We start from the raw sequence: 15,259 nt of genomic DNA on the forward strand, positions 1-15,259 counted from the left end.
ACCTGCTGACCACACTTCTGATGCAGCCCAGGATCCCGTTGGCTGTCCAGGCTGCAAGTGCACATTGCTGGCTCATGTTCAGTTTAACAATCCAGTAATACCCTCAAATCCTCCTCAGGGCTGCTCTCAATCCACTCATCACCCAGCCTGTATTTGTGCTTGGGATTGCCCTGACCCATGGGCAGGACCTCGCACTTGGCCTTGTTGAACTTCATGAGGATTGCACGGGCCCACCTCTCCAGCCTGTCCAGGTCCCTCTGGATGGCACATCCCTTCCCTCCAGTGTGTCAACCCCACCACACAGCTCGGTGTTGTCGGCAAACTTGCTGAGGGTGCCTCGCTCCCACTGTCCGTGTCACCAACAACGTTGTTAAACAGCACCAGTCCCAACACCGACCCCTGAGGACGCCACTCGTCACTGCTCTCCACTTGGACATCGAGCCGTTGACCACAACTCTTTGAGCGTGACCATCCAGCCAATTCCTTCTCCACCGAGTGGTCCATCTGTCAAATCCATGTCTCTCCAGTTTGGAGACAAGGATGTTGTGTGGGACAGTGTCGAATGCTTTGTGCAAGTCCAGGTAGATGATGTCAGTTGCTCTTCCCTTATCCACCAACCCTGTAACCCCATTGTAGAAGGCCTCCAAAGTTGTCAGGCACGATTTGCCCTTGTGAAGCCATGTTGGCTGTTCACCAACCACCTCCTTATTTAACTTGTGCTCTAGCACAGTTTCCAGGAGGATCTGCTCCATGATCTTGCTGGACACAGAGGTGAGACTGACTGGCCTGTAGTTCCCTGGGTCTTCCTTTTTTCCCTTTTAAAATGGGGGTTATGTTTCCCCTTTTGCAGTCAGAGGGAACTTCACCAGACTTCCATGACTCCTCAAATATGATGGAAGTGGCCTAGCCACTTCATCTGCCAGTTCCCTCAGGACACCTGGATGCATCTCATCAAGTCCCATGGACACATGCAGCTTCAGGTTCCTTAGATGGTCTTGAACCTGATCTTCCCCTACAGTGGGTGGTTCTTCATTCTCCCAGTCCCCGCCCTTGCCTTCTGCATCTTAGGCAGTGTGGCTGTAACCCTTGCCAGTGAAAACAGAGGCAAAGAAGTTGAGTACATCAGCCTTCTCCATATCTGGGGTAACCAGGCCTCCCGTTTCCTTCCAGAGAGGACCCACATTTTCCCTAGTCTTCCTTTTATCACTGACATAATTATAGAAGCTTTTCTTGTTGCCCTTGACATCCCTGGCCAAATTTAATTATTTCAGGGCTTTAGCTTTCCTAACCTGATCCTTGGCTGCTCAGACAGTTTCTCTGTATTCCTTGCAGGCTACCTGTCCTTGCTTCCACCCTCTGCAGGTTTCTTTTATACATTTGAGCTTGTCCAGGAGCTTCTTGTTCATCCAGGCAGGTCTCCTGGAGTTTTTGCCTGACTTCCTCTTTGTCAGGATGCATAACTCCTGAGCTTGGAGGAGGTGATCCTTCAATATTTCTTGGGCTCTTCCCTCCAGGGCTTCATCCCATGCTACTCTGCCAAGCAGATCCCCAAGGAGGCCAGAGTCTGCTCTCCTGAAGTCCAGCGTAGTGAGCTTGATGTACATCATTTTCACCGCCCTAATGATCTTGAACTGCACCATTTTATGGTCACCTCAGCCAGGCTACCTTTGAGCTTTACACTCCCCACCAGCCCCTCCTTGTCAGTGAGAACAAGGTCCAGCATAGCACCTCTTCTCATTGACTCATATCACTACCTGTCTGGGCACATTCTATCAGAAAGGCAATTCTAAACACAATACCTTTGACAAAGTCTCTTCTAACGTTTTTATTATAAAAATAATATAAAAATGAATTGGAGATCCACTCATCTCAAAATAAGATCTGTCTTTGACATGGACAGTCTCTGCACCATGAAAAGTTTAGATGGAAGGGAAAGATAAGGTGTTTTTAAATTAAATCTTATTAATTTATATACTCAATATTCACATACTCTGTCTATATCTTAATATATTAACTTATCTTGAATGTAGAAGTAAATTCCCTAACCACATCTTTAGAAATACTTAGGGTTCAGCAATGGGTGGTAGCCAAAATATTTTCAGCCTTACTCAGCATTTAGGAAGGAAAGCCATAAAAAGGAACATCTCCCATATTTCCTAGATTATCAGCTGGAGAAATAATGCTGCAGCAATCCCCAAAACAAAGGCTACTGACTCATAGATCTATGGATTATTATACTGAACAATTTACTGGATGAATGAACATTCAAAAATCTGTGAGAATAACACTGAACACAGATATACTGCAAACATGACCTTAGAAGTAAGGTAAAAGCATGAGAATATGGCTTTGTCCTAAGACGGAATGATGTACATAAAATTAACTTACCAGCCCATGGGTGGCTGCTGACTCCAATAACATATTTGCCTTGGGCTGCTCTGATAGTGCATTTCCCATATTGGATTGTAAGAATCCCACCCATAAAAATTTATCTACATAAAAAGCACTAGAGCAAATCCTAAGCAAGTGATTTTCTACTAAAGGAAAAGAACAAAAAAAAAGTGGGAATAAATTCTTAAATATTAAAATCCTGTCTATCCTAGAAAATGCCATTCTTGAAAAATCAGGAATAGGCAAGCTGGACCTTCTTCAGATCCTACAGCATTCTAAGATGTATTAGGACAGCAGCTAAGTCTCTGTACCAATAGCTTTCATATTGTTCTTTCCTTGAGAGCTGTTCCATCTTACTGAAGGCAGTAGAACTGCACAGGCTTCCAAGAGTACAATATCTGCAAACAACCATTCTCAGACATATCTGGTTGGCTGATTCATCCTTTCCCATAAGTATTGCAAGAACCAAATCTGACCACCAGAACAAATTAAGGTTTGAGTATTAATATGTAGAAAGACATGTCAAGAGAATGGAAATGTATCCACTGCTGTTGCTTTATTTCTTTTACATTGAACCACAGTTTAGCTTAGTATTTATTTTCTGCTATTTAACTGAGACAAGAGATTCAATTAGTTATCAGAAGGAAACTAGCAGATAGCAAGTCTTTCTTTTGCAGAGTAAAGTTTGGTGTTGCATGTCCTAGTTCTATAATTGCATTTAGGGTGCCAATGTATTTCTGAAAAAGTCACTGTTGTGGTTTTTTAGTTTGTTTGGTTTTTTTTAATAGTTGTGCGAGGCAGAAACTAGGAAAGTCTCACAGATCTCAATTCCTATTGATACTTTTATTCACTAAAATAATACTAATTAAACTATAAGAGGCCAGGAACTTAAAGTTTAGAGTAGAAAAGATGATTAACACAAGTGTAAAGATTCCACCATCCTCCTGTTATGAATGGTGAAGAATTCTCGAGAACATCACTGGACAACATGAAAATATAAATTTTATAAAAAAGATGTTGTAATTTATTTTAGAATTATTAGAATTAGCTAGAGCACATAAGGAAAAATCAATTAGGCTGATCTACAGAAGAATTCACATTTTAGGGACTAGAAAGTAGTAAACAAAATGTAAAATTGGAAAATTCAAACTGTACATGACTCCACACCCAGAACTAAAAGAAACAATCATAAGTGGAGAATAAGATATCATGAACAGCACTTCAGTAAGATAGAAACTATCTTACTCTACCCATAAAGATATGTCCCTAAAAACCAAAATACAAACATTGCTACAATGTCCAAGGGACAGAGAAAGAAATTGCAACATGACACTGAGGTATGGGAGAAGACTAAGAAGAGGAAGCAGCTACATTAGCTTCAATAAATGGTCCTTCAATGTGAAATAATTTACAAGGACTATTAATATTGACCTTAGAATTATATCTGGTAGGACACTGCAGTAGCTTCTTCAGCTTTAGCACAGGGTCCAATTACTCTAGGCATGGATAACAAAAATTTTGTCAGTCACCTTCAGTATAATAACAGAGAAAAAAGTTTGTAGAAGTATATAGAAATAGCATCCAAAGCATTGAAATAAGTAGTTAAGGCTTATTCTCAGATTCCTATCAGCCTGTCTTACTATCCACATCTGCAAGAGTAAAATGTGCCACAATATCACAATGGCTGCTTTTGGCTTTCGTTTTGCTTTGAGGCAATCAACGGAGAAAACACTGGAATCAACAAATTCTTGACTTGGTGGACCAATTCAGAAAACTGCAGCAACTTTCGCAAAGCTGACATGTGGTCCAAGCTATCAATACCTCTCAGGATCATGATGCCTTTTAACTAGTACCAATTTAATCTCATCAATCTGAAGTTATTAATTCACTGTAGTTATGTTGCTATCTTGGTCCCTTTATAAAATACTTAATTGTGAAATATCACAGGAAATGTAGTACTGAAATACTTTCCATCTGAGTTACAGGAAATATATTCACGTATATACACCTTCATTTCTTCACTCATTTTCCTATTACACTTAATTAATACACTACTAAATATAGCTTCTGAACACCAGTCCCAGTAAAAAAATAGAAATACTCTAGCAGTACAAGCATAAGGATTACCAATTTTAAGGAGAAATGTTCTACTATATGTTTTGCTTTGTTCTTAATAATCCACTTCATACAAATGACCAAGATTCGTAATTCCTTATAATACTACTCTAAATATTACAAAAGGGAAGAAATAAAAGGAATCCATGTCTAACATACCATTGTTTATGGTACCACTCCTGATTTTGTATTTGATAAGTATTATTTCATATTTTGTGCTAGTGACTTATTTGCATTTTTCTATCAATTTTTCCATCAGTAAAATTTAACTAGTAGTGATTTTTCAGACTTCCAATAACAATTTTATTTTCAAATTGCATCCTTTACTATACTAAAACAAATAATTGTTATTGTCCCATTGTCTTCATATTTTACTTATTCTGTGCAGCAACGTAACAAAGCAGCTATTTCTTTTATTAGTTATAATTTCTGTACATTCTTGGTTCTTGATTTAAGCAACTATAAAAATATAAACTTTGGCTTTCCTACTAAGAAAATACCTCTGTTTCAGAAGCACCTTACCTCTACATATTTTGTTTAGATTAGAATATGTATGCTATTACATAAGTGAATAATAATTTCTATAGAACAACTAATACTAGGTATGTCAATTTTAAATGTTTAAAATGCATTTGCAAGTGTTATAGTAACTGGTACTTAACTACTCTGGTCAATTATTTCTAATAACTGCATAAATCAAAATAAACTTTTAAAGATCCTGTATAAACCATTATTTAGATGTTTTGACTGCTTTCTGCACAAGAGTAATGCTCAAAGAACAGTATTTTAAGAAATTGTCGAGTGAATATATCAAGCAAAAATAAAGTTTATATGTAAATGAAAACATTTTTTTCTCCCTCATCTTTGTCCTGTCTTATACACACAGTAAAAATTTCCTTTTTCTGGCCTAGCTCTTCAGTAGAATAATTCAGCAGTTCAAAGTTTAGCGATTATTGCACAAATTTTAGAAACTGCTCCTCCTCCAACATTTGTACCCAGAAGTAGTTCTAATTACATTATCGAAATATCAGTGCATGATAAATATTCAAATTTATGTATATATGATTTATATCCAAATTATTTAAGCTGAAAAGCTAGGAAGCTTTCTAACATAAAAGGTTTCTGGAACATCAGGAAAACAATACTCAGACATATCCAGCTTTTTATATGCATCAGTGAAATTCTTCATATGACTCACTAAAGCATTTCAATTTTTTTTTTTAAACCAGCTTTTCAGACAGCTCCAATTTTCAAATATAGCTATGACTTAAAGGTATAATGAGAGATAGTTCCATATAAACACCACGAGCACACAATCTAGTGTGTAGTCTATTGTAATTAAGACCAGTGATTCAATAACTATTGCTACTGGCCAGGTATCATAGCAACCTTGTATCACTGAATACTGCTGGAAAACTGTTCAGCACCAGCAAGACTATGCTTCAGGAAAATCTACAATGGCACTACAGATTGTCAACATCTGTGGGGGTTGTTACAGGGAGAACAACAAAGAAATCTGCTTTAAAAAACCCTGTGCTTCGAAAATTGACAGGGATACTACAGTAGCACTACAAAAAAGAAAAAAATACAGAGAGGAAGGAAAGAAAATTTTTTGTCATTAGTTACATAAGTTATGCACCCACATCCTAATATCCATCCACATAAGCCGAGAGTTGAAATAATGCTGCATTACCACATTGTTTATGTACATCCACAAAGTACTGTCTTTTTTTTACCTAAACAAAAGCATCATTCATCACCAACATTAATCTGAAAATAAAACAGACCCACTTTTAAAATAATATTTAAAGTTCCACAAATGAACTCTAGACAGTCTTGTATAAATCTGTAAAAAAAGAAAAAACAGGTTACTATGAACAAGAACCCAATATTGATTTTTCTGCGGTGCAGTAAAGCATCTCCATTCTATTTGGCTGCTGTCAAAGCCACTCTTTAACAGCTGGAGTCAAATTGCACTATTTACAGCAAGAGCCCTTGTCAAGTGGACCATAAGTATTCTAACAATACACTATTCAAATGGCACTTTGCCACACAAATTGCTGACTTGATGAATACCCTATGTCAATGACTAAGGCCAATATAAAAGTTTCATTTTTATGAGAGGTTTTACATTCACATATTAAGTAAAGCATTCTTGAAGAACTATTAAGCTATATATTTGGGGTCTTTTGACATTGAAAATAATTAAAATCTGTTTAAATATATCAAGGGGATTTGACAACATTAATATGGATCTTGTGTTAACTGCATTTGTCACACTCATCTGTTATTGGTACTCCCACTGGCACGTGCAGCACAATAAAAGAATTAAAATGGTCAAAACACCATGAAATCAAAGCATTCTGCTTTTGTATCTGTGATTTACATGATGACAAATCTTTTCAAAGAAAGCCTTTGAAGCTGGACCGCTATGTGAGGATATTTTTGTTCTTTCTTTGTAGGATGAAGTAAAGAGAGACCATTACTTTGCAAATGTTAGTCCTAAATATTAATGATAAAACAATGTAATAATAAATATTAAGAAAAATGCTGAATCTTACTTGCAATCTTCAGGTAGGTCATCTCATACAAAATAAGGATCACTCACAAGTGTCATACCAACAGGACAAAATAGCTACCCCTCATTTTTTCTGTTACATAAATCTTCTGAAATTGAACTCTTAAAAAAGAGACTAAAATTGATTGTGTTGGTTTTCTTGTAAAATAGAAAGGTTATTAACAATTTAGTGTGTTGCTAAATTCCTAATACACAATTTGCCAAAGAAGCAAACTGATAATGAAGTACTTGTTGTACACATGCATACTGAAACCTTTTGATAATCTGAAAGTGTCACGATAGCTTCATCTGTGTGGTCATTACATGCTTATTAATGATATGGAATGTTGAGCTCCGATATCCACAGAACTGTCACTAATCTCATGGATTTCAAGAGACTATTTCAAGATGCTAAAATACAATAACCTAAAATATAGCACTTCTTGAAAAACCTTAAAAAAAAGTTTCCTGCATAAGAACTAAGAAAAACAGTGGACTTCCTAACAAGCCTTCATTTCAGCAGTAACAAAACAGTGTTAAAAAAAGCCTGAGCTCCAGGCTCCTTTTGTGTAGCCTGCATTGGGCTTGTGGAATATCATTAAGGGGACCTCCATTGTTAGATTCATCCTAGGTTCAGCTACACCCTATACATCTAGCCTCCAGCATCTCCAACACCAATCTCCAGAACCTGCTGTAATGGGGATGGAGGTGGGAAGAAGCACAGGATGTAATGGGTAACAGAGTTTTGATGAATCAAGTTTCCCAAGTATAGAACTTCATTCGTCTGGAAATCAGACTAAAATAACAGGACTACAATGACAAAAAGAAGGTGACATTAAAAAAAATAAATATAGTTTTACAGTCATAGGGAACTCTAAGAGACATCAATAATACTCAATAATAAGTTTTCATTGGAACAAGATAATTAATGAACAATGTTTAAAGAAGAAAATGGAATACTTTATTGAGAAATCAGGGTAGCCGAGATGTACGTCTGATGAAGAAAAGCGCTATAACTCCACTAAAACTCCACTGCCACCTATTGTGATATTACTTCCAATTTAAGATCACGATAATTCCCAAGCATGTTAAACTCCACACTTGAAAGTTTACCAGAAACTATTTTCCCCACATTCTGTAAGTAGCACATTTTCTTTCCAGCCACTTTGTTAAATCCCTGCAATTTTCAATCTAATAGGTATGACCAAAACTACACTCCAAACACAACTACTACAACTTTTTCTGTTGTTCCTCTTTAAAAAGGCAAGAAAAAACTGTTCATTTTAATAAACTAACAGTGAGATCAGATTCTGTGTCAATGGCCAACTAGTGCACCATCTGCCCCACAACATGCTCAGCAGGAGTACGCTCTAATAAGACTTTTCAGAAAATGGGATCAAAAAGAACTTTAGAAATCAGACTAAGGTTAGTAAAGGGTCGAAGATAAATATTAAGAGTTAAAAACAACAATCATTATAAACTCAAAGTTATATGTAAATTGGTAGGTACAATAAAGAAAGAGACCAGATAAGAAAATTCAAGAATGAGGACTTGGATTAAGCCATACTTGATCAGACAAAATTTTGGAATATACAGCATTTCATTTACCATAATTAATAAAGCCAGAAAAAGGCCGGAGACCATTCTGAAGGCTGTTTCCACATTGAGGGAAAGAGCATTTTTCATCTTCCCCTACATGTGGGAAGATATTTTTCATCTACATCCAGGGTTGAGGAATAGCAGACATGACTTCCTCTGTTTATTGCAGAGGATATAATTCCCCAAACCCATTAATTAAGAAGTGGTAAACATGAACAACATTGAGGCCCTATTCTTAAGATACACTCGTATCAAAAACTCAGTGAATATATTCACTCCTGATGCAAAACCAGGGGTTTTGGAAAAATCTGCGTACCATTGTCTTCCACCCTGAATAAGGTAACACCTCATTGAATTTGTGATTGTATTAAACTTGAGACAGTTTTAATAATTGGTTTTACATTTAGCAAAAATAGGCTTTTGAAATATCTACAAATAACTGATAATAACATAATATATCCAAGCCACAAACAAATAGAATGACTATTGCATTTTCCACCTTTCTTCTCATTATACGGTGTCTCTGTACTCATTTAACAGCACATTAACACTAGTTTTAGTATGGTATTTCCTTCTATTATTTTTTCAAAACAAAAAGAAAGAGCACGTCCTTTCCATGAGTCATAATTATTTGGTTTAACAACTTCTGTAAAAAAAATTGTTAAATAAAGATAAGCACAGTGCCTGACCAAATCTATCCTGAAGACTCTCATAGCTATCTGCAGCCAGGTATCTCACAAGGAACATCACCATCCTCTTTTGAACCAATAAGGTGACAAATTTAAGTGCACTAATATAAATATAAGGCACTTGCAGTCTGTTCTGTGATGATATTAACAGAAAACAAACACCCAATAAAAACTAGCATTGAATGACAACAGGAGTCTGCAGTTTCATAGAAAAGCAATAATGGAAAGGACAGTAGCATTGTACCATGATGTGCTTTTTCTCAAGACATATACATCCAAACTAGTAGGTTCAATTGTTCTGAGGGTACTGCTAATAGATGCAGCCATAAACCAAAGGCATAAGGAAATAGCGTCTAACTATGGGCGCTAAGTGTCTGAGAAAATCCTTCTGAGATCATCTACTAGTGACCTTGCATAAGGCACTCCTGCCCCCCATCTTCCCCATTTATTCTGTGAAATGGCATTGAAGGCATAAAAACTGAGAGAGTCTGAACAAGCCTTTATAAACTTAAAATCAAGCCTCCATGCCACTTATACAGGGCTTACACATCAGTGAAGGTCAACTATTAAAGAATTTGGATCACAACCCATTGCTCTTGAGAAACACTCTACTCTGCATTCTTACCTTATCTGAAGATTTTTCTGTATGAGTAAGACTGTAAGAGACCATGCCATGCTTATAAGAGCTAGAGTGTTTGTATCCAGCATTTTTATTTCTTTTTGACTCTTGAGATACAGGAAGTAGAGCACCTGCCACTAAGTATTCTGAATCTTCAATAGAAGTAAGAATCACTTTTGCTGTTTCACCTGTTTCATGTCGTTCCAGAGTGCCTAGAGAAACACAACAGAAGCTGTCATTTTTTTCAAGGAACTACATTATTTCATATTTCAGTGTAAGTATCATAGTATTAACATATTACATTTCATGTGAGCAGATAAATCATGAAACATTTACAGAGCAGCCAACTAATTCCTTATTTTCTGGACCTTAAAATCATAATTTTACAAAGGTCTATTCTACAGCATTGCTATGTTAAAAACAAAAAGCAGCTTATTTTCTAAAGAAATCACTGCAGCAAATACCTTACATTCAGACCACAATTAACAAGATCTTTTGTATAATGTGTGAAGTCAGCTGCAGTTTTCAAAACGAGCAACAGAAATTCAGAATACCACTTGCCCTAACTCTGTTCAAGAGTCATTTGTTTTCCACTCACAAAGCCCTCACAGAGCATTTATATCATTAACAGTGTAAACAATAACACATTTATGTAATATTTTAGTGCTGTCCTCTAGTGTTCTAGATTACAAACAGCAAGGGAAAGCTCAAATTTTTCTTTCCATTCCTAAAAATGATCTTTACCTCTGACACTTTAAATGCCTGAATATACTACATGTAGCTTAGTAGTCAGGAATATGGATACAATGCTTCAGAGACTATTTCATCACTTGTGTGGCTGTAGGCAATACAATTCCTGTAACTGTTTTACCCAGTCATATTATTTTAGTAATAATATTATTATTTAGTAATAATTTTAGCAATAGTGCTTCATTTATAACTAACATTAAAGATATCTACACTGATCTTAAACGTATTTGAAATGAGCTCCTATTAGCTACTACACATTTCCTATAGGAATTGCACTCCTAAGAAATTGCTGAAATGGCATGTTTCCTATAAGTATCAAAGACATGTGAAGGATTTTAAAAGTATTAAATATCTGCTATAACATGAAATGTCTTTTCCCTTAAGTTTGAATTCTTTGTAGCCTCAAGTAATACAACATGAATTTTCCCTTTCACTGCTACCAGAAAAAAATGTGTAACATTGAAGTTCTATCAGTAACACCTGCTAAAAATATTGGACTGGGATTGAGGGATCTCATACGATAAGTGTTTGTGTGTGTATGTGTGTATAAAATCTCTTTATCTGAAATTATTTTTCTGAAACTCATCCATTTCTGTTCACTGTAGTATCACCTCTGTTACTTATATGGCCAAGAGTTTTTGAATTCAGAGCAGAAAAGAGTAATGCAACTGATTTTTGTTCCCTACCAAATCAGTTGAATACCATAGATTACTATAATATTACACTGAAAAAATAAGGATCAGCCCCAGTTGTTTTTAATATGTAATTTTCTTCGTCCCTCCCCAGGATCCGCAGCCAGTGCCAGGAATCATTACAGAACTGAATAACTACTAGGAGGAAAGCAAGTTGCCCAAAAATCTTTACAGTTGGACTGGCTACAAATACTTCAAAACAATACTGGTTACAAAGCTCCCAACATTGCAACATTTCAGGAACACAAAAACTATATTAATAGATGCCTACAAGGAAGGATTATCCAATTTATACTAGACGTGAGCAATCACACATTCTTAAAAGAATTACAGTGTTTGCAAAGTTAAGAAGTTTGGAAATAATACAGTCACTCTAATACTACTTTGGCCTCTTTATACATACAATGTAGTCTTTCAAGCTATAAGCATGTACTGTTTCCCCACAGAACTCCCTCCATCATTCAGAAAAATAGATGAACAAAAGTCACCAAGGAAGAAGTTGTTCTCCCTTACTGGCAAGTATGAAGGACTAAGCTTTCTCTACTACCTTCTGCAGCACGTTCACTATGCAGGAAATATTTATATGTATATACACACATGTATATATCCATCCTTGCTTTCTGTACCACTTTTGTCTGTCCAGTTCACTACCTAAGTGCTTTGGAAAGACTGTTATCATAATAGCCCTGTGAAATTACTCGGTATCATGTTATTTTTATGGGCAAGGATCCAAGGCAGAGACTACAATAAGTTTTTAATAAATCCAAGAATTCTGGGGCCATGATATTAAATTTCAAAGACTGATTATACATACTCTTTAGCATCAGACAGAACCTCAAAACAGATTTAGCTCCAGATGCATCTATGAGTGTTTCACCACCAGTCATCCCTCAGAGCCAGACTAGTCTGTGGAATAATCTTGTGAATATATAATGGAACACAACATTTTAATTAAGGCTATCATACTACAGTGGCAAAAGAAGATAAAACCATGTTTCCAACAGAAATCAAGATCTGAGTTGCCTGACTTTTTATCCTCCTATACATGCATATACACAGAGGAGTATATTTAAGACACATTATTTTCCATATATCAGAGCTTCTTCCCTGGCAACAGCTTCAGAGCCAAGTTTTCAACTTCTGGTTGAAGGAAAAATTTTTAGTGAAAGAAAAAGAAACAGACCAGAAAAAGTGGTAAAAGTTATGGGGGCAGCAGCATTTCACCTTTGAAGACTGTGGCCTTAATGGAATAAACAGGCAGTCTTGATATACATGAAAGCAAACTGGTATTTTATATATTTTACACACAATATCTTATTTTCAACTGCTGACAGATGTGCTTCCACGTATTACGGACTTATGGATGCAAACTGAGAAACAACTGAACAGGTTGTTGGGTTACTGAACACTTCTGCTACCTAGCAAACTCTAAGTGTCAGTACCATGCCATACCAAGTACACAATTTTATATGCGTACTTTGGAGAAAATTAACTTATCAACCAAAAAAAAATCCCTTCTAAGCTTATACTAGGCAAAAAAATACAACTCAGCCTCTCATGTAGAGGAGTTACAAGTTTTATAATTTTTTTTAAGCACATTTATAGACAGGAACATTGAATAGAAAACAATGTCCTCGACAACTAGTTTAGTTTCTTACTGATAGAAGGCTATGATATCATGAAGTATCAAAAACTTAGAGTTCCATCTTTAAATCATTTATATACCATTCACAACAGCTATCTCAAAGCCATTACAAGTAGCACCTTCTAGAAGGTGGTTCCTTTCTTAAAAAACCCATGCTTGCTTGCGTATACTACTTACTCATGGATCTCTGTGTGTGTATATGTACAGATTTGCATGTACATCTGTAGCTGTGATAAAAGGGCACTAAGTGAAAGGAAAATGAGTGCAATGAAAGGGGGTGGGGAATCATGAAAGTATTACAAAATATTTATTTCATCCGGTGTACTTTACACTTCTGAAGAGCCCAAAATACTCATTTGCAGAGCAAGTAGGTGGCAGAGACAAAATAAAGGAAGAGATCTGTATTCTGTGATTCCTGAATATATCTTTAAGAGAAACAAACAGGGAAGGGGGAAAGGGGGCAGAAAGATCAAGAAACCTGTACTTGTGAAAAAGACATTCTGAATACTACAGACAGAATACTGGGGTAGGGTGGTTATTGTTCCAGAAACAGTTATTTCTTAGGAATATGTTGTCTCCAATTTTAAAGGAAAATAAAAATATTAAGAAGAGATATGCCTGTACATGAGAGTACAGGAAAGAGAATAGAAAAAAAAAAGAGAACTCTCAAACCTGAAGCATTTTACACACAAATGAGCCCAAAATCTTTTGACTGGGGATCATAAAACAACAATGGATGAAAGGGAAAAGATAGGATTTTCTACATAGCAGCAACACCATGGCTATGACCCCCTACTATACATACAAAATACAAGAAAATGAAGTCTTTATATCTCTCTAAAGCTGTGACCATGGCAACCAAGTCTCAGGAACAGACAAGAGTGGAGTATTTCACTCTCCTGGGCAGCTCTAGACCACCAGATGTGACTGGCTAGAGACTGTTACAACATCTTATTCTTCTTCTGGACCAAGTACTACAAATTGTGTCTCTTGATGTTAGCACTGCCCACACAGTTCTTCAGGTTCTGCTCTTACCGAATGATGCATTTTTACTGGAGAAGTCACACATATTATCCTGCCTGAAGACAAGGTATTCACTGACATCACATGACCTGTCATATCATCAGGCTCCAACGCTTTCTGTTTGCTGTCACAGCTAAAGTATTGAAAAATCTTCAATATCGCAGTGCTGCTGTGACCTAGTAACTCAGCTGAATCTTACAGCATAACAGTGTTCTGTGAATGAAAAATGGTTTCAGAGTTTCTTTTATTTCAAAAGAGCATACAGTCAAGAACAATCCTTTTCTTTACACTAGTAGCCAAAACAAAAAACTCACTTTTCAGAACAAGTATCATCTGTAATATTAGTCGGTTTATTTTCTGTCAATATCTTCCTTTCTGCAAATACCTATTTCATCTGAAAAGAAACTTCTACCCACTTTCTCCTATGTTGGTAGAGTCAGGCAAACAGAAATTTTATGTTCCTCATTAGAAGATGCCTGAATTTTACAAGTCTACGATCGTGTTCTGAGACAGTGGTCAAACACTTTGCTAGTAAAATTTCTGCTAACTGCTAGTGCCACCACTCTAGTATCAAACCAGATGGAACAAACATTGCATTAAGGAAGCATATGTATTTCCAACCAATATCAAGACAAAAGTAAATGCAATCTAGCAAATAGAAATGGACTAGATCAAATGAAGCTCCGTCTATTAAAATCTAATAATCTTTAAAAGGATATTTTACATATAGGAGTAGATTTAACAATGGTGATGCCCTGTGACTACAGCACTGTACACAGGAGTATGTAGAGTGTCTTAGCAGACACACTGATTTTTGCATTTGGAAGATTTCTGGAAGATAACTGCTGTACATGACTGGCATTCTTCAGAATATACATTTTCAGAAAAGCATTAGCAAACTATTGTCAGAATATCCTTCAGCTAAAGAAAGCAATGAAGATCAATACAAAGAAAACTACTAGAATATCATATACAATGCAGGTTTACATGTGTAGGTAAAAGCAGCAGTTCTCCAATGCAGCCAGTCCTCATCTCGGGATTTCTGTCACAGACACAACACCCCAAAAGGACATTAGAAGTCCCCTTGTTCTCCCTCTGACTCCATATAACCTATTCTAAACAGCAAAGGATAATAGTCCTGTAACAGGAATTGCTGAGATACAGTAAATGGGCTACACT

At 36.3% G+C, this 15,259-nt stretch overlaps 1 protein-coding gene across 4 annotated transcripts in view; it reads right to left on the minus strand.

Annotated features, from left to right (window-relative positions):
- The window catches only part of WDR72 (WD repeat domain 72), a 394,822-nt gene that overhangs the window by 339,418 nt on the left and 40,145 nt on the right, over positions 1-15,259 (minus strand). For all 4 annotated transcript variants that reach the window (XM_074880505.1, XM_074880508.1, XM_074880506.1 and 1 more), the window contains one exon: positions 9,977-10,182. In XM_074880505.1, coding sequence (XP_074736606.1) covers positions 9,977-10,182 — 206 coding nt within the window. The remainder of the gene's footprint in view (positions 1-9,976; positions 10,183-15,259) is intronic.

The sequence above is a fragment of the Strix uralensis genome, chromosome 11 (genome assembly GCF_047716275.1).
Source record: "Strix uralensis isolate ZFMK-TIS-50842 chromosome 11, bStrUra1, whole genome shotgun sequence".
Taxonomy (NCBI): domain Eukaryota; kingdom Metazoa; phylum Chordata; class Aves; order Strigiformes; family Strigidae; genus Strix; species Strix uralensis.